At 49.8% G+C, this 19,276-nt stretch overlaps 1 protein-coding gene across 3 annotated transcripts in view; it reads left to right on the plus strand.

The window, feature by feature from the left end:
- KIRREL2 (kirre like nephrin family adhesion molecule 2) overlaps positions 1-19,276 on the plus strand; it is a 63,588-nt gene that overhangs the window by 29,316 nt on the left and 14,996 nt on the right. For all 3 annotated transcript variants that reach the window (XM_081203522.1, XM_081203521.1, XM_081203520.1), the window contains exons 2-7: positions 9,414-9,563; positions 9,720-9,869; positions 14,459-14,616; positions 16,437-16,587; positions 17,624-17,729; positions 18,947-19,095. In XM_081203522.1, the coding sequence (XP_081059648.1) occupies positions 9,414-9,563; positions 9,720-9,869; positions 14,459-14,616; positions 16,437-16,587; positions 17,624-17,729; positions 18,947-19,095 (864 nt within the window). The remainder of the gene's footprint in view (positions 1-9,413; positions 9,564-9,719; positions 9,870-14,458; positions 14,617-16,436; positions 16,588-17,623; positions 17,730-18,946; positions 19,096-19,276) is intronic.

A 19,276-nucleotide genomic window follows, 5' to 3' on the forward strand; every position in this document is an offset into this window, starting at 1 on the left:
CACCAGCCCCTTTGCCTGCTATTTACAAACGGCATCTGCCGGCACCCCAACAGCCGTGGGGAGCATGGCAAAAAGGAAAGGCCTTTGCCAGAACTGGAGTCCAGCAGTGGCACCCCACCCCACCCCCCCAACCAGCAGAAGGGCACAAAGCGAAGTGATGGTTTCGGGAGGGTGGTAAGGTCAGGAGGAGAGCTCATCCACCCTGCCGTTCAGAGGGAGTCACACTGCCCTACATGAGGCTCCCTTGCAATGGTGCAATGCTTTCAAATGTCACCAGATGGGAGCCCATATGGAGTCCCCCTTGTGGGATTGTGGCAGGAGTGTCCCCTGCAGCTGTGTGTGTGTGTTCAGGAAGCGTGGGGCGGGGGGGGGGAGAGAGAGAGGAAGGGAGGGAGGGAGGTGAATGAATGAATCTGCCAGGCTATTAAACAGTGTCGGCTCCAGATATTTGGGCAGTCCCATTGGGCTCATCAGGGTCCCTGAATGTGCCCATCACCTCCCTGCTCTCCCCACTGCCTGTTCACTCACTAATAATAATAAATAATAATAATAATTTATACTTTGCCCATCTGGCTGGGCTTCCCCAGCCACTCTGGGCGGCTTCCAACAAAATATCAAAATACAGTAATGCATCAAACATTAAAAGCTTCCCTAAACAGGGCTGCCTTCAGATGTCTCCCTCTGGATCTGAACTGCACCCAAAGGAGAAGGCAAGGCAAGCTGCTTGCACCCTTGGGGTTTGTATCCAGTTCCGTTCAGAGTACACCCATTGAAATGAACAGACTTTTGTTAGTCAAGCCCATTGATTTCAAGGGATCTGCTCAGAGTAGGATTGGCTTTGGATACAACCTTCGCATACCCTCCAACATTTCTCCAATGAAAATAGGGACATCCTATTCCATTATTCTTATTATTTTATTAAAACCCCACCCATTTGACTGGGTTGCCCCAGCCACTCTGGGTGGCTTCCAACATATATAAAAACATAATAAAACATTAAACATTTAAAAAAACTTCCCTCTACAGGGCTGCCTTCAGATGTCTTCTAATAGTTATCTCCTTGCTCAGAGGTCACATAACTCCATATCACTGAAAATAGAGGTGTCCTAGGGAAAAGTGGGACATTCCAGGAGTTTTTCCAGACCAAGGGCCATATTCTCCTCTTAGCAACCTTCCAAGGGCCACATGCCAGTGGTGGGCAGGGCCAGAGGCAAAAGGGAGAGCAGCAACAGATGCCAATTTTACCTTTCAACGTGTGGCTAATTCCCCCACATACATGTACCTCTCTTCCTTAGCTATCCAGACAAGCAAGAGGCATTATCAGGATTCAGGGACACCTTTCAGCCAGGAAAAAACACTCAAGGAACATGCAAAGCACAGCCAATGAAGGGTGCAGCCTGGGGAGAGTTATGAGGGCCAGGCAGAGAGACCTGGAGGGCCAAATTCAGCCCCCCTGAGCCTGAGGTTCTCCACCTCTCTCAGGAGCATGTTCTCACTTTTTTATTATTTATTATTTACCCCCACTTTTTATTATTTCCCTGGTGGCCCCATCCAATCCAGAGGAGCAGGTGTGAGAAGTGAGTTGCGATGGAAGAAGAGAATGTGCCCCATTTGTGCCTGGGGGGCGGGGCTCAGGGGGGAACACGCACAAACACACCCCGTAAAAATAGCTCTGGTCCTTTCACTGTTTCATTGTTTTAAGAACTGTTTTGTAAGTGAGGTGTTGGAGATCAAAAAGTGTTCTCCCTTGGGTGGTGAGTGAGATGAAACAGAGCTGTACAGAGGGCCCTTCTCTTCCTTGCTGTAAACACACACCCACACACCAACACACACACAATTTTAGAAAATGGTTGGGCAGTCGGCGCTCAGGCGGGGAGTTCAGGTTGGTACCAGGCTTGGTGGCCCTGTTCCAGCCGGCATCAGATCCCCTATTCCCCTGGGGTGGTTGGACCAGCCTGCCTTTCTGACTCTCTCCCAGCCCTTTGTCTCTGGCTCCATCTCCATGTCTCAGCCCTCTTGACCCTCTTGAGAGGATTATCGTGCTATTCAGACCCTCGTTTAGTGGGTAAACTTTTAAACAATAGGACAAAGGCCTGGCGTTATTGGATTGCAGTTAAGCAGGCTTTAGTGAGGAGATAAGAGTCTCAAGATGGAGGGATCTGTGTGCCAATAAAGGCTCTTTCAGCCTCGGAGATCTTAACAGTCTCCCAGTGGCCGAAAGGGCGGAAGGCGCGGGGGGGGGCGCAAAAGCTGGGTGCTGGAACAACTAGATATGCTTCAGCAGGGAGTGTGTGTGTGCAAACCACCAACATTTATTTTATTTCTTTATTTAAAAGCATTCAGAAACACATTAAACAGGGTCCAATCTTATGGGTTCGGGGGAGCCCAGGCAGAAAGGCGCTTCTTTACCATATGTTTGAAGCAGCGGGCAGATGCTGCTTCATGTATAGAAGGGGAAATACTATTGCAGGTCACCCCAATCTCCAAGCATTGCAAGATTCCAGGGGTTCCAGGCAGACTGACCCAAGATCCATGTTTCCTTTTAGAAAATGAGGTACGGCAGAGACTGCAGTGTCTTCATGGTATATGGTTTATTTACACATATATACAACCTGAGCCGACGGTGGAGGAGTTCCCAGCATTATACTCCCAAGAAGATTGTTTCCTCTGTAGGCACAACTTAGGATCCAGATGGACATCAGCCATCATGCTCTGGCTCCATTCTGCTCCCCAAGCTCCTAACTCACATCGCTTTAGCTGTGGCATGAAAGCCCCCACTCATTTTACCGTCTCGCATAGTTCCCTTTGAAGGTTTGTGTTGTCCTATTGGCTCATCCCCAGGCTATTACCTCACCCAGGAGGCCAGCCTGGCATAATTAGCCCTTGACACATGCTGATTCCAAAGGACTAGCATCATCTAGCACACAGCTTTATCCATATGGGTCTGGTCTAGTGCGCATGAGTCTAATACTCAGGGTCTAGCTATTTCCTGGTTTTAACACTCCAAGCATTGATCAAATTCTAGCGGCTATTAGGGAAGTTTTTGATGTTTGATGTTGTTGCTTTTTTATTATTGTTGTTGTTAGTATTCTGTTGGGAGCCACCCAGAGCGGCTGGGGAAACCCAGCCAGATGGGCAGGGTATAAATAAATTAGTAGTAGTAGTAGTATTCCCAGGAATTTAGGGTGTCTAGCAGGCACCAACTCACAACAATACATTTTCATTAAATCTATTTATTTACTTTTATATCTCACCTTTCCACCCCTCCCCATCTTATGGGTTCCCCCACAACGCACCCATTTTATTCCCATAGCAGCCCTGTCAGGTAGACCAGGTGGAACAAGAATGATTCGTCCAAGATTATCTAACTGCCTGTGGGTTTGAACCTGGGTCTCCCCTCAGTCCTAATCTGACACTCTCGCCACTCTGCCATGCTATATTCTGGCCACAGTAAGAAGGAAGGAGAATGAAAAGGCTGCTTCTGCAGAGTCTCAAAACCCAACTTTTTAAGGCTGATTCACACATCCCTGTGTGTCACTCATTTATTACCCTGAAGAGCTTTAGGGCCTTTCAGATCCCTCATATCCCAGCCTGATCGCTGAGACCATGCATGGAAGCAAGGCTGGTTTTCCCCTGAGTTAGTGTGGCTCATTTCACATTGGCACAAAACCGAGCCTTTCATGTCACAGACTCCAGTCCTGTGGAAACTTCTTCCAATAGAGATTCAGGAGACGTCTTCCAGATTAACCTTTAAACGTTTTCTGAAAACGTCTCTGTGCTACCAGGCTTATGCAGATAATAAAGACAAAATATTATCTGCAATAGTTAGCTGGTGGTCTGCTAACTACATAATTTTACGTTTTTCTGAAGTTTATCACCATATGTGTGCGCGCGCGTATCTGCTTTGTGTGGTTTTCAAGTGAAACTGCAGTATACGTGTAATTCTTACAAATGGGTGAATGTGTTGAATGTTATCTCTAGCAATACAGTGGTACCTCAGGTTACAGACACTTCAGGTTACAGACTCCGTTAACCCAGAAATAGTACCTCGGGTTAAGAACTTTGCTTCAGGATGAGAACAGAAATCGCGCAGCAGCAGCATCAGGAGGCCCCATTAGCCTAAAGTGGTACCTCAGGTTAAGAACAGTTTCAGGTTAAGAACGGCCCTCTGGAGTGAATTAAGTTCTTAACCCGAGGTACCACTGCAGTAAGGATCTGTTTTATAGTGTGTGGACCACACCAGGATGTTGCAGCCATTGGAAGATAAGATAAGCTGCCCTATGCAGAGTCAGGCCATGGGCTCACCTTGCTGAGTAATTGCCCACACTTGATGCAGGAAGTCCGCTGCCACAGCATCCCTGACATTTGGCCATTCAGCCTCTGCTTAAAAACCTCTCGTCCACTACCCCCTGAAGCAGGCTTTTCCAAGGTCCCACAATTTGTCCCCTGAGCAAGCTCTTCTCTCTCTCTCTCTCTCTCTCTCTCTCTCTCTCTCTCTCTCTTAATCTGAGGACAGCAATGTCCCTCGAAAGAACACCGGCTTGAAGAGCATTTTCTACAGACAAGCAAGTGTTAGGTTTTTCTCATTAGTCCCCCGACTAATGAATGATCAGTCCTCCCGACTCCTGGATAGGCCTGATCTCAGGGTTGCACAAGTTCACTCTGCAGTAAGCAAGCGAGCTTTATATGGATCAGCAGTCTCTGGGGAAACTTCTCTAAAATATCTATTTAAGCATCTCTTGTTTCTTTAATGGTCAATTGAGCAGGAAACCACGAGCTATTCAACGGAGCATGACATCCTCAGCAAGCAAACCTAGCAAATCCCCTTTGGGGATCTTTACACACAGAGAGTTGTGAAAAAGGATACCCCCCACCCCCCAATACGTAAATAGTATAGGAACAAAGGATCAGACCATCATCTAGTCTTGCCTCTTTTTCTCGCTATTTTCATATGCCTATGAGAAAATGAGGGCAATAGCTCTGGAGGTAAAGTGTAGAAATCTTTGACCTCTGTGCATTTGTATAATCCCATTTTATTATTTACTTGTTGCAACGTTTCCATCCTGCCTTTCCTCCAGGGAGTTCAAGGCAGCAGGCCTGGTTCTTCTGCTCTCCCTTGTTACCTTCACGACTACCTTGTGAGGTAGGATAAGCGGGAAAACTTGCGCCTGTGTACACACTGCACTTTCGAAGCCCATTTGAAGCCCATTATTTCCCTCAAAGAATTCTGGGCACTGCAGTTTGTTGCTGGGAACCGGAACTCTGTGAGGGGCATACAACAATGCCCAGATTTATTTAAGAGAAAGGAATTGCTTCGAAGGTAAAGATCTTAGGTGTATGCAGCCTTAGAGCGGACCAAGTGCGCTTTATGGCCGAGTGGGGATTTGAACCCTGTTCTCGCCCAAGTCCTAGCCTAGCACTTCCACCAATTCCCCACATTGGTTCTATCTAAAAGCCACTTAGTATCCTCCACCGCAGCTGAAGGTAACTTCAGGGTGGCAGGGGAGGTGGTGTGGCACACCTTGAATTATCCACAAGCATCTTCCTGCCCGCTGCTCTCCTGTCATCCACAATCTGCCCAGCGGTGGTTCCAGCAAGACATGATACCATTCACCTCTTTACCCTGGCCGTTGAAAACCGGAGAATTGATTTTGGCATCTGCCTGGCGATGTGTTGCGTGGATTATTGATTTTGGGGTTATGGACAGGTTGGTGTTGCTTTTACTGTTTTAACTGCATTTTTATATGCTGTGATCCTCCCTGGGACCTTCTGGCGAAGCAGGGGTGGCTGGTACCCAAGAGAGACTGGGAGTGTGCAAGGCAGGGAGGTCATCAGTAGGGGGAGCTAGAGCAACTTAATTCTAGGTTTGTCCCCATCCTCCTCCCTGCTGAGTTCCACTTGGGCCATTGTAATGAGGAGGAATCAAAGGCTTGTGGAGTTGGAACGGACCACAAGGATCATCCAGGCCAATCCCCTGTAATGAAGGAATCTTGCCAACAGCTGCCCCAAGGTGGCTAACCCTGGCTTAAGTCACCTCATTGATTCCAAAGGGAAACAAGTTCACCCAACTTAGTCTGGATCCAACCAGAGAAGAAAGAAGTCATCTACCCACCAAGATCAAAATTGAAAGTGTAGTCCAAAGTGAAGAGAGATAAATAATCCCTTACATTGGCTGCATTATACACACACACACACACAAATCTTTGTAACATTTCAAACCACGATAGTAAACGGGTCTCAGTCCCTGGCATCTCCAGGTTGGGCTGCAAATGTGCCCTGCCTGAAATCCCGGAGAGCTGCATCAGTCAGTGTAGACAATGCTGAGCTAGATAGACCAATGGGATAGCTCAGTCGGTAAAGCATGAGACTCTCAGGGTTGTGAATTCAAGCCCCAGGCTGGGCAAAAGTGTCCTGCATTGGACAGGGGGTTGGAGTAGATGACCCTCGTGGTCCCTTCCAACTCTACAATTCCATTTCTCTATATAGCTGGTTGCTAATTAACACAGAAAATAAGCTCTGCAAGAGATCCAGTTTTCACATCACAGACACATGGGTCACCTCCAGAATGCTAGAATTTTGCAGAGGAGATTGAAGCGCATTCTGGAAATCTTGGTTTCCCGGATTAAAGTGCTCTGTTGCCCTACTGCAACAAATCCACTATTATTTTTATTTTAAAAAAAAAAACTTTTTGCAGTTAGGAAAGTGTTGGGGAAATGCACTGGGGAGGGTGGAATGTGCATATGATGAACACCATACCAGCAAATCAGGATGAAAGCTCATTGTCGTACAACTTCCCTGCCAATGGGTTGGAACGAATGCACCACCTACCCTTTGCATAAGCTTTGTGCAAGCAAATGAGGGTGAAAGCTGAGTCTTCAGGGCCCCTGGAGGAGCCCATGGTCTCCGGGGCAGTAGCTTGGACCTGTTCCACTGTCTGCGCGAAGGCAGGGAGATCATCCACGGCTGCCTAGGCACATGTACGATCCTTGAAATCCATTTGCGTAATAGCCCCTGATAAGACATGACACTCTGGCTGCATGAACATGTTCAGGATTTTAAAGGACATGCACAGGTGGAAAAACAGTCCTTGATCCTATGCAAAGCTGCTCTGGGAATTTTATTGAAGCATGGAGTATAAATTCCTCAGATAAACAAAATAGCAAAATAAATGCAAGGGGACTGTTTCGTTTCTTTGTTTAAACAGTTTATATACCGGTTGGAAGGGTAAGGATTGTACACTGGCAGACAAAGGTTGGGGAGGGGGGCTGTCCACCCCAGATGCCATTCAGGGGGTGACATCGCGGCCACGCCCCCTCGGATGCGCGCCAGCCACACCCCCTGATGTACGCCACTTCCGGTGCTGGACCAGGTAGCTTCACCACTGGGATTGTATCCATGTTTTACTCAAGTCAATCCATTAAAATGAATGGATCCAAGTTAGTGATGTCCATTACATTCAGTGGGTTTACTCGTAAGTATGATTAAGGTTAAATAGAACCCCAAGCACACATCTGACAATGTGTATGCGCTATGCCTTTAAAGCACCATTCTTTCCCTCAAAGAATTCTGGGCATTGTAGTTTGTTAACGGTTTCTGGAAATTGTTGCTCTGTGAAGGGTAAACTACAGTGCCCAGAATTCTCTGAGGGAAACAATGTGTTCCAAATGTGCCTTAAAGGTATAGTGTCTACACAGCCTCATAACAGAATAAAGAAAGATTCAATGGAGGGGGGACCCCACCCTTTAAAAACCCTACATTACAGAACATTATAGTTAACTGCGGAACAGGATGTCAGAATAAACCATTGCACATGAAGAACTACAAGCAATACAACGGAAATTCCACATTTTCAAGCAACAGCTAAACAAAATATCCTCCTAATACATTCATGACAAATGAAAAACAACTGCAAAGCAGGCAATAAAGAAAAACCTACATTGTTTTATTGGGATTGACAGTATAATGGGATATACTGATTTATTCCCGCATAATCTGGGTGTTTCCTGCATTCTTATTGACCCCCAGATCCTTCCTCCACCCAAAGCAAATATAGGACTCCAGAGGGTGCAGTGATTTACTTGCTTGCGCACGTGTGTGTGTCCGCGCGCGCGCACACGCACACACACACACACACACACCATCTCTAAAGTTTCTTTTAATGCATTTGCCTAGAGCCAGGGGAAGGGAGAGCAAAAGAAAGCTGTTTGACGGTGGGAACACAGAGTGGAAACAGAGGCTTCCTTGGCTGAAGGGCATGTGCAGAGCACACCAAACCAGCACCTCAGCAGTCTGTGGCGCGGAGATAAGGCAGTGCCAGGGACCCGGGGGCTCCTGCGGCGCCTCAAAAAATTGAAACTCTCCTCTATCAGCTTTCCCTCCCTGCTCTCCTGCTTCGCAAACCCCCCTCCCACTCCTCCCAGGTCTCCTCAGTGCGTTTGTGGCTTTTGCTGCTTCTCCCACAAAAGGAAAGAGACGGAAGAATTTACCAACAGGAGGAGGAATGTTATTGGGACATGCACTCACCTCAGCTGGGGTACAGGTTTTTCCCCAGGGAGGAGGGTAAACAGGCACAGATCTCCCACATCACTAGTAGGGATGTGCAATTCTGTCAATTTCAGCTTCTCTCCATTTCCCCTTCTTCCGTTCTCTGCCTTTCCACATCACTGTGTGTGTGTGTGCGTGTGTGTGTGTTGGGGGTGAATTTCACCTAAAATGCACAATTTCATGTGCAATTTTGCAAAGCAATCTCCCCAACCCAGACACATCTTTCCACGCTGTTTTCACTCCTCTGTGCCCTTGTAAGCACACACTACCCTCCTACATGTGTTTTTGCAGACGTTTCTGGGCTGGGAGAACGGCGCCGCAAGATTCAGAGGAGCTCAGGTCTCGATGGAAGGCTGTGTTTTGGCTCACGTGCTGTTTCAGAAAGCGCAAGCATGGGAGGTTCATCTTTGAACGCAGACTGAACTCTGAATCTCTCCCTAATTGCTTGACTTTAACCACCTTGGTAGGGACGTGGGTGGCGCTGTGGGTAAAACCACAGTGCCTAGGACTTGCCGATCGTATGGTCGGCAGTTCGAATCCCCACGGCGGGGTGAGCTCCTGTCGTTCGGTCCCAGCTCCTACACACCTAGCAGTTCGAAAGCACGCTTAAAGTGCAAGTAGATAAATAGGTACCACTTTATAGCGGGAAGGTAAACGGCGTTCCGTGTGCTGTGCTGGTGCAGGCTCGCCAGAGCAGCGATGTCACACTGGCCATGTGACTCGGAAGCATCTGCGAACGGCGCCGGCTCCCGGCCTCTAGAGTGAGATAAGCGCACAACCCTAGAGTCTGTCAAGACTGGCCCGTACGGGCAGGGGTACCTTTACCTTTACCTTTAACCACCTTGGTACTGTTGTTCTTTCTTCCTCAGGGTTGGCGGCCTATTTCTTCCAACAGCCCATGGACCAGGTGATTGTGTCGGGACAGTCCGTGACGCTGGCTTGCGTGGTGATGGGCTACCGAGGCATGGTGCAGTGGACCAAGGACGGGCTGGCCTTGGGGGGAGAAAGAGACCTGCCAGGTATGCTAGCTGTGGTACTGGGGGGGAAGCAGGTACAGCAGCGATCAGTCGCTGTAGTAAACCTGTACGACTCCAGGGGGCGCTGCGGGTGCCTCTTTCCATCCTGGGTTCTGCAAACTTACCTTACGTGACAACCTGCTTTTCTCCTCACTGCAGGCTGGTCACGCTACTCCATTGTTGGAGATGCATCTGCTGGGCAGCATAACCTGAAGATTGACTACGCCGAACTGGATGATGATGCCATCTATGAATGCCAGGCCACTCAGGCCGCCCTGCGATCGCAGAGGGCCAAGCTGACCGTACTCAGTGAGTTCTCTTCACACACACCCAACTTCATTCCTCAGATCACTGACACGATTCTCCCACTTCACCCTCTTTTTGAGGCAGTCCCATCCTTGATCAGAGCTGCTCAGGCTCAAGAGTGCTTAAAATCCAGTTTTTGAAAATCATTCTTTCTCCCCCCCAATAATGATAACAATAACAATAATAATAATAATAATAATAATTTTTTATTTATACCCCGCCCTCCCCAGCCAAGGCCGGGCTCAGAGCGGCTTACAAGCAATAATAAAAACAAGATGAGTGATTACAACTTAAAAACAAAAATAAAATACAACATTAAAATAATGGAACATTAAAATATTAAAATGGAGCCTCATTGCAGGAGAAGGAAAAGAAAAAAGAAAAAGGGGGCGGAGGGAATCAAATTGGCTCCAATCCAAAGGCCAGGCGGAACAACTCTGTCTTACAGGCCCTGCGGAAAGAGATCAGATCCTGCAGGGCCCTGGTCTCATGAGACAGAGCGTTCCACCAAGTTGGGGCCAGTGCTGAAAAGGCCCTGGCTCTGGTTGAAGCCAATCTAACTTCCTTAGGGCCTGGGACCACTAGGGTGTTGTTATTTATGGACCTTGAGGCTCTCCGTGGGGCATACCAGGCGAGGCGGTCCCGTAGGTACGAGGGTCCTAGGCCGTGAAGGGCTTTAAAGGTCAAAAGCAGCACCTTAAATCTGACCCTGTACTCCACCGGGAGCCAGTGCAGCTTGAAAAGCACTGGATGAATATGCTCCCATGGCAGAGACCCTGTGAGGAGCCTCGCTGCAGCATTCTGTACCCGCTGGAGTTTCTGGGACAGCTTCAAGGGCAGCCCCGCGTAGAGCGAGTTACAGTAGTCAAGCCTGGAGATGACTGTTGCATGGATCACTGTGGCCAGGTCGGGGCGGGAAAGGTAAGGGACCAACTGCTTGGTGCGGCGAAGGTGGAAAAATGTCGCCTTGGCTGTTGCTGTGACTTGCGCCTCCATGGAAAGGGAGGCGTCAAGGATTACACCCAAACTCTTAACGGAAGGCAATGGCACTAATTGGGCCCCCGCAAGAGAAGGGAGTTGGTCCCTCATCCCCATGCTATCCCGACCTAGCCATAGGACCTCTGTCTTCGAAGGATTTAGTTTCAATCGGCTCCCACGAAACCATCCAGCCACAGCTTCCAAGCATCTGGTCAGTGTGTAAGGGGCCGAGTTGGTGTGGCCATCCATCAGTAGATAGAGCTGAGTGTCATCAGCATATTGATGACAGCCCAGCCCAAAGCTCCGGATAATCTGGGCAAGAGGGCGCATAAAGATGTTAAAAAGCATTGGGGAGAGAATTGCGCCCTGCGGCACTCCACACACCAAGGAGTGGCGTGACGACATTTCCCTCCCTAGTGCCACCCTCTGTCCCCGACCAGAGATAAAAGAGCACAACCAGTTACGGGCTATGCCCTGTATCCCCATGTCTGCAAGGCGATGGTCCAGAAGATCATGATCGACCATGTCAAAGGCTGCTGACAAATCTAAAAGGATCAGCAGTCCTGACCCGCCTCGATCCAGTTGTCTACGAATATCATCTGTTAGGGCAACCAGAGCCGTCTCCGTCCCAAAACCAGGGCGGAAACCGGACTGAAATGGATCTAATGCCGATGTTTCCTCCAGAAACCTACCAAGCTGTTCAGCAACCGCTCTCTCAATTACCTTACCCAGGTATGGAAGATTTGAAACTGGGCGGTAATTGGATAGGTCTAAGGGATCTAATGAAGTTTTCTTTAAGAGTGGACGCACCACTGCTTCCTTCAGTTCCCCTGGGAATGTCCCCGTGTCAAGGGACAAATTGATAATGATAATGATAATAATTTATTATTTATACCCCACCCATCTGGCTAGGTTTCCCCAGCCACTCTGGGCGGCTTCCAACAAAATATTAAAAACACGTTACAACATCAAACATTAAAAACTTCCCTAAGCAGGGCTGCCTTCAGATGTCCTCTAAAAGTCAGATAATTGTTTATTTCCTTGACATCTGGTGGGAGGGCTTTCCACAAGGTGGGTGCCACTACCAAGAAGGTCCTCTGCCTGGTCCCCTGTAACCTTGCAGTGAGGGAACCGCCAGAAGGCACTCGGAGCTGGACCTCGGTGTCTGGGCTGAATGATGGGGGTGGAGACGCTCCTTCAGGTATACTGGACCAAGGCCGTTTAGGGCTTTAAAGGTCAGCACCAATACTTTGAATTGTGATCAGAAACATACTGGGAGCCAATGTAGGTCTTTCAGGACCGGTGTTATGAGGTCTCAGCAGCCACTCCCAGTCACCAGTCTAGCTGCTGCATTCTGGATTAGTTGTAGTTTCTGGATCCCCTTCAAAGGTAGCCCCACATAGAGCGCATTGCAGTAGTCCAAGCGGGAGATAACTAGAGCAGTGTTTCCCAAACGTTTTTGGGCAACGGCACACCTGTGTACTAAAAAAAAATCTCGCGGCACACCACCATTAAAGCCCCGCCCCGTGACGTCAGCGCGCAGCGTCACGCCGGGAGGGACGCACAAAAGTGAACGTTTTTTCCCTCGGCAGCTCCTCTCAGCTGCGCTCAATCCGCCTCCGCGCAGGCTGAGGGAGGGAGGGAGGGGCGCGTGTGACCCGTCTCTGCTGGGAGACCAAACCCAGCGAGACAGAGTCGCGCGGAGGCGCCCAGGCAGCGCTGCCGGCTGCGAGGAGGAGCGCCAGGCAGCAGCAGGAGGCGCGGCCTCTCCTCGCCGCCCCCGCCCCGCCTCTCGCCGCCCGACTCGCCCGCCTCCCTCCAGGCATCTCGCGGCACACCAGCCGGTGTCTCACGGCACACTCGTGTGCCGGGGAACACCGGTTGGGAAACACTGAACTAGAGCATGCACCACTCTGGCGGGCAGGTAGGGTCTCAGCCTGCGTACCCGATGGAGCTGGTAAACGCTGCCCTGGACACAGAATTGACCTGCGCCTCCATGGACAGATGTGAGTCCAAAATGACTCCCAGGCTGCACACCTGACCCTTCAGGGGCACAGTTACCCCATTCAGAACCAGGGAGAAGACAAACCTGGTTAATATATAGCGAGAGTCGAAAATTCCTGCATCCAGTTCTGGCTTCTTGGATCTCGTACTGGCAAAGCCTTCCTGGCTTTTCTGCTAATCTATCTATGTGTCTTGGCAGCATAAATGGAGCTGGAGGATACGTTGTTGTGACAGCCCATCAGCTGCGCCGCTGCCCAGGCCGAATCCTGTACTCTTTTAGTTGCTGGGAAGTAGGGCTGAACAAATGGGTCATTTTCAGTTTCTCTCATTTTTCCCAGTCTGGAATTTAGCTCCCCACATTTCTGCAGCAATTTGAGATTATTATTTTTTGACAAAAACAAAAATCCCACCCTCATGAAAATTCACCAATTTCAGTGTGGATTTCTCCTAACAGCTGCCATTTTGACAAACATACACATTTCTGCAAGCAAGGCCCCCTAATATAATGTATTTTTGTACAATACTTTCATATCCATTCATAGACATGCTTTACCCTAATCTAGGCATTTTTGTACACATGGCTTGACTGCATTGCAAAATTCAGAGCTGTGCGAACTTTAAAGGGCAGCTGTGGCTCAGTTCATTGGCTCGTTTGGAAATGGCAAATTAGGTAGCTTTGCCTTTAAATGTGAGATGAATTGAATTTCTTCCCTATCCCTATGGGGTACTCAAGACGTCTCTCCACTAGTTAGGAATTCCTGACTCACTGCTTTTGTAGCACACCTTCCTGTGTCTTGGCTGAATCAGAAATATACTTTTACTCTGGCTCACTCTCCTATGTGCAGTGAAGAGTTGGCATGCATCTGTCCCATTACCACCAATGTGCCCACCTGGGGATTGAACCTGGGACCTTCTGCGTTCAAAGCATGTGTCCTACCACTGAGCTACACCCCTTCGCTGCTATCAGAGGCCTAGATCTCAGTGCCATTTTAATGCCAGCTTTGCGGACAAGCTCATGCCTCGCATGCATAGTTCCTGGTTCTATCCCCACCATCTCACATTTAAAGGATCTGGTGAGCAGGTGATGGGAAAGACTTTCCACCTGTCGGAGCTGGCTTGTCGCAGGTGTGGGCAAGTAAGGATCCAGCCCACCAGCTGCGTTCAGCAGCCCACCCCAGCCCTATATTAAAGATGCACCCAAGGACCAGCTACTGCAGCCAGGACTTTGCTGCAATCCTATCTGGCTCTGCTCACACCTGGCAGTGCTGCTCCCTCTGTAGACCTCAGCTAATGGTTTTCTGGAGAAAGGACCCACATACATGATAAGCTGGTTTTGCTGCGTATCCCCTGAAGAATGGGGGCCAGCCAGAAAAATCTGCTGGCAGGAAGCTGCTGGCTGTTGTGCAGTAAACGATTAAGTGCTTCACTTCTCCCTCTTCACAAAATCTGGCTCTGATGGAAACTCTCTCCTGCTGCTTCTGCCCTGCCCAGAGTGTTGTTTGTGCTTTTTTTTCTGGAGAAGCTTGTGTGGCCCAAACCTCTTGCATCTGGGAGTGCCCCCCTACCAGATAACACAGCTAGCCTATCTTCTCCATGTCTTTTCTTCCAAGTCCCTCCCAATGACCCCGAGATCCAGAACGGTCCCATCGTGCATGTGATATCCAACATCCCCTACAACTTGTCGTGCCGTGCTGCCGGGGCCAAGCCAGCTGCCGAAATCAGCTGGTACCGAGATGGGCAACGCCAGGAGTCTGCCGTGTACTCCAAGGTGAGACTTTGCTGAGTGGTGGCAAGAGCTAGACAAGCAGAGGAGGGGGATCAAAAGTAGGACAGTGAGTCTGAGATCTATCTGGGCAAGGCTGGCAAAACATCCAGCACCCTCCCTTCGTCCAACACAATCTGGGTTGTCAGGCTGACTTATCCTTTCACCTAGTGCTGCTGTTGCCGAACGACAAGTCAGTCCATAATAAAAGCAGGCTCCTCCACAATTTAATTGTGGATGACAGGGCTGACCTGGTGTGTATTACCAAGACCTCAGTGGACAAACTGGGAAGGCCAAATCTCTCCCAAGCTCTTGGTGGTGCAAAAACACAGGTTGTCACTGTCACTCATTGTAACTCCATCCTTCTTGTTATTTCTCCGTTATTTTTCACTGAGAAGCTAATGTCATGTTTTAGGGGTTGTTCTGAGCATTAGGGTTAGGGTCCCAGAGATGAAACAATAGCCCTCACTGCCCAATTAAAAAGGTAAAAGGTAAAGGACCCCTGGACGGTTAAGTCAAAGGCGACTGTGGGGTTCGGCGCTCATCTCGCTTTCAGGCCGAAGGAGCCAGCGTTTGTCCACAGACAGCTTTCTAGGTTGTGTGGCCAGCATGACTAAATGGTGTCTGGCCCAACAGGACACTGTGATGAGTGCCAGAGCGCATGAAAACACTGTTTACCTTTCTGCTGCAGGGGTACCTATTTATCTACTTGCACTGATGTGCTTTCAAACTGCTAGGTTGGCAGGAGCTGGGACAGAGCAACGGGAGCTCACTCCGTCACAGAGATTTGAACAGCCAAGCTTCCGATCAGCAAGCCCAGGAGGCTCAGTGGTTTAGACCACAGCTCCACCCGCATCCCTGTTATTGCCCAATAGCCCCCCTGCGTGAGGAGTGCTGGTGAACCCACAGTCGATTGTGCTTGGGGACTTCAACCGCCACACCAAGCCTGCCTTATCTGGGCTGGCTCAGGATTTTGTGACCATATCAAGCAGGGAACTATCTCAGCATACCAGGCATGGGGAGCCTGTGACCCTCCAGATGTTCAGTGAATCATAGAATTGTAGAATTGGGTGGGACCACAAGGGTCATCTCGTCCAACCCCCTGCAATGCAAGAATATTTCACTCAACGTGGGGCTCAAAGCCACAACCCTGAGATCAAGAGTCTCGTGCTCTACCAGCAAGGTTGGATTACAACTCCCAGCATTCCCTGGTAATGTCGACTGAGGCTGGTGGGAGTTGTAGTCCAATGGCCACTGGAGGGCCACAGATTCCTCAGTCCAGCTTCCTCAGTTAAGCCACCACCACTTTGAATCGTGCTTGGGAACAGACCAAAGCCCAGCAAAGTTATTTCAATATAGGCGAGACGCATTGCACAGCAGCGAACTTAGCTCCAACATTCAGTGTACATTTGAACAAGGAGACACGACCAATCCCGGCGTTCTATGAAATGTAGCTGATGATATACAAGCTTTCAACCACTGGTTGTTGTATTCACACATTCACAAATGGTAATGTTAGACCTGCCTGCCCTGAGGGCAGGAAGAAGCAAGGGAGCCTAGGCCACAAAGCACGCATGCTACTAGCTCCCCATTGGCCAGGGAGGACTCTGTTGCTCTACATTTGATATATAATGGAATCATTTTAGGGTTTTAAAATGGTAAATCTCCTTGGGTGCCTTGGCGGACAGGCAGTATACAAATCGAATAAATGAATACTAGATGCAGGCTAGAAAAAAGAAGTGTGTGTGTGTAGAGGCCCTGTCTCCAGACAGTGGCTATCCAAGGAAATATTCAACATGGAAACTCTTCTTCTTCCTCTCCTGCAGGCCCTCATGGACGACGGCAAGCGAGAAGTGGCTGTCAGCACCCTCCTCTTGACCCCCAGCAGCAGGGACATGGGCAGCTCGTTCACCTGCCGAGTCAGCAACCCAGCAGCCCCAGCCGGCAAGCAGACCACGGTCACCCTCAATGTGCAATGTGAGCCCACAGGGCATGGGCCTGCCAGGAAGGGGTGGGACTCTCTGACAGCGCATCTGCCTTCCACGCAGAAGTTCCTGGGTTCAATCTCCCGGCAACTTCAGTTGTGGCTGGGTGTTTTCCCGGCCTGGAGAGGTGCTGCCAGTCAGTGTAGGCCATACTGAGCTGGTGGTCTGATTCAGTATGAGGGAGGCAGCTTCCTATGTTGAAGGAGAGCTGGGAAGAGAGGAAACGGAGCTGTTTCACATGGCAGGATGGCTTTGTGGTGCAATAAACATGGCCACATTCACACCATAAATTTAAAACGCTACGATGCCATTTTAAACAACCACGTCTTTCCCCAAGGAATCCTGGGAAATGTGGTTTGTTAAGGGTGCTGAGAGCTGTCAAAAGAGATTCCAATTCCCCTCACAGAGCTACAATTCCCAGAGGGGTTGAACAGTCAAGCCCCTTTCCCAGGGAACACTCTGAATTGTGTGCAGTTCTGTGAAGGGAATGGGGCCTACTAACAACTCTCAGCATCGTTGATAAAGTACGGTTTAAAGTGCTGTGATACCGCTTTAAATGCATAGCCCAGATGGGGCCTAGGTCACTGTGGGGTGATTCAAACGAAATAAGAGATTGGAGCCACCCTTGGAGTCCTTATGTCCTGCAGAAGCAGTGCTCTTGGTACCTTGCCGTGGCTGGGGGCTTCTGAAAGCATGGAAACCTGGAGGAGCAAGCTATGTGGAATCCTAGCTACCTGCCTTGGCAGCAGCCTAACTGACTGTACCCAGGTGGAACTGCTAATAGACACTGCATAGGTTGATAGTAAGGGAGCCAGGCAGATGCAGTGATGGATGGTAAAAGACCCAAGCTGATGCTGGCTATAGGCACAAACTTTGGTACCCATTTCCCAATTGGGATAAAGGCCTCGGGGAGAAACAAGGCATAAACCATACCCTTTGGGCATCCCTTTGCTGGGTCACTGGGGCCTTTACACTACAGGAAATAAATGTTCAGGATTTTCATCCGTTCCTCTCCCTCCGTCTTGCAGATCCACCAGTTGTCATGCTCTCGGTGCAGCCTCAAACTGTGGCCGAGGGTGGCAAAGTGAGCTTCCTCTGCACGGCCACCTCCAACCCCGAAGTGACAGGCTACAGGTAAGGGCTAGAAAGAGGAGACAGCCTGCCCATCAGAGATCATGCAGCGGCAATGGTGTGACTGGGATGCCCTCTAATGGCAACACTGGAGATGGCATGCTCGTTGACGCTTGCCAGTTAGCAAGACAGCAAAGTGTGTTTGCTTTCTTTTGCTGTGGTTCTTGCCCCTTCCTCGCCTTTCAAAGGAAGACAAGAGCCCTGGGGAATCAGGCCAGAGATCCATCTAGTCCAACATCCTGTTTCCTTCAGTGGGCAGCCAGATGCCTTCTAGAAGCCCAAATGCAGGACATGAGAGCAATTTGGCCCTCTGCTGCCCTCTCAGGCAGTGGCGTTACTGCATAGCCATCATGACTGGTACCCACTGACAGCCTGACCCTCCAAGCATCTGCCTAATCCCTCTTTTAAACCTTCTAAGTTGGTTTCCCTCTCCAAATCTTGTGGCAGAGAGTTCCACAGTTCGACTCTGCCCTGTGTGAGGAAGTCGTTTCCTTTTGTCCATTCTGAATCTTCCACCTTTCCGCTTCATTGGATGGGCCCCGGGGAGGGAGATGAACTTCGGTTCACTTTCCCCACACAGCGCATGATTTTATATCTCTCTCTCACATCCCCACACGCTCCTTATGTACCTGCTTTCTAAATAAAAGATCCCCCAGCATTGTATAGCATTCCACACAGGGCAGGAGAGGGGGATTTTTTTTGGTCCATTGGGTCAGAGATCTTCCCTTCCTACAATGGGCCAACTTTGCTGGGTAGGCTGAACCAACCACCTGACATTGTATTGACTTTGGGTGATTGACAAGTGGGTTGTCGCACCCAGCTGTCCAAGCTGACCTGCCAAGGTGAGCGGAGATCCAGCACAAAGCAGGAGTGAACTCTCCACACATCAGGGGGCTCAATCCTGCTTTGTGCAGGGTTCAGGTACTGGGAACTGGCTGGTGCACCTGAGGTAAGCAGGATTGAACTCCCCATGTGTCAGCGGGTGTGTGGGGAGTTCAATCCTGCTGTCTGAAGCTGCATCCCCACCTGCCCTGCACCTGGTGTCACATATGATGGGCATAGTTTTAGGGGGGAAATGGCCTTATGGTCCAAAATGGGGAGGCCTTGCGACCCGCATCTGGCCCATGAGCCAGAACGTCCCTGGCCCTGACATAGGGGAATCTTTTCTCATAAAGGACCCCTTGATCCAATCTCTCCTAAGACCGCACATCTCTTCACAGGTGGGCAAAAGGAGGTGTGCCTATCTCGGAGGCCAATGGCGACAGCTACGAGGCAACAGTTGACCAGTCCTTCTTCACAGAGCCTGTGTCGTGTGAGGTGTCCAACGCTGTGGGCAGCACCAATGTCAGCACACTGGTGGATGTGCATTGTAAGTAAAGGAGGAGGCTCCAGACCCCGAGATAAGTGGGGGGGGGCGTAGCTCGGTGGCAGAGAACACACTTGGCACCCAAACCCAGGGTCAGCCCCCGCCATCTTCCCTTAAAAGAATCAAGAAGCAGAACAATGGGAAAGACCCCTCTAGGAGACCTGAGAATGCCAGAGAGAGTCCG

The sequence above is a fragment of the Podarcis bocagei genome, assembly GCF_964188305.1.
Source record: "Podarcis bocagei genome assembly, chromosome: 7".
NCBI lineage: Eukaryota > Metazoa > Chordata > Lepidosauria > Squamata > Lacertidae > Podarcis > Podarcis bocagei.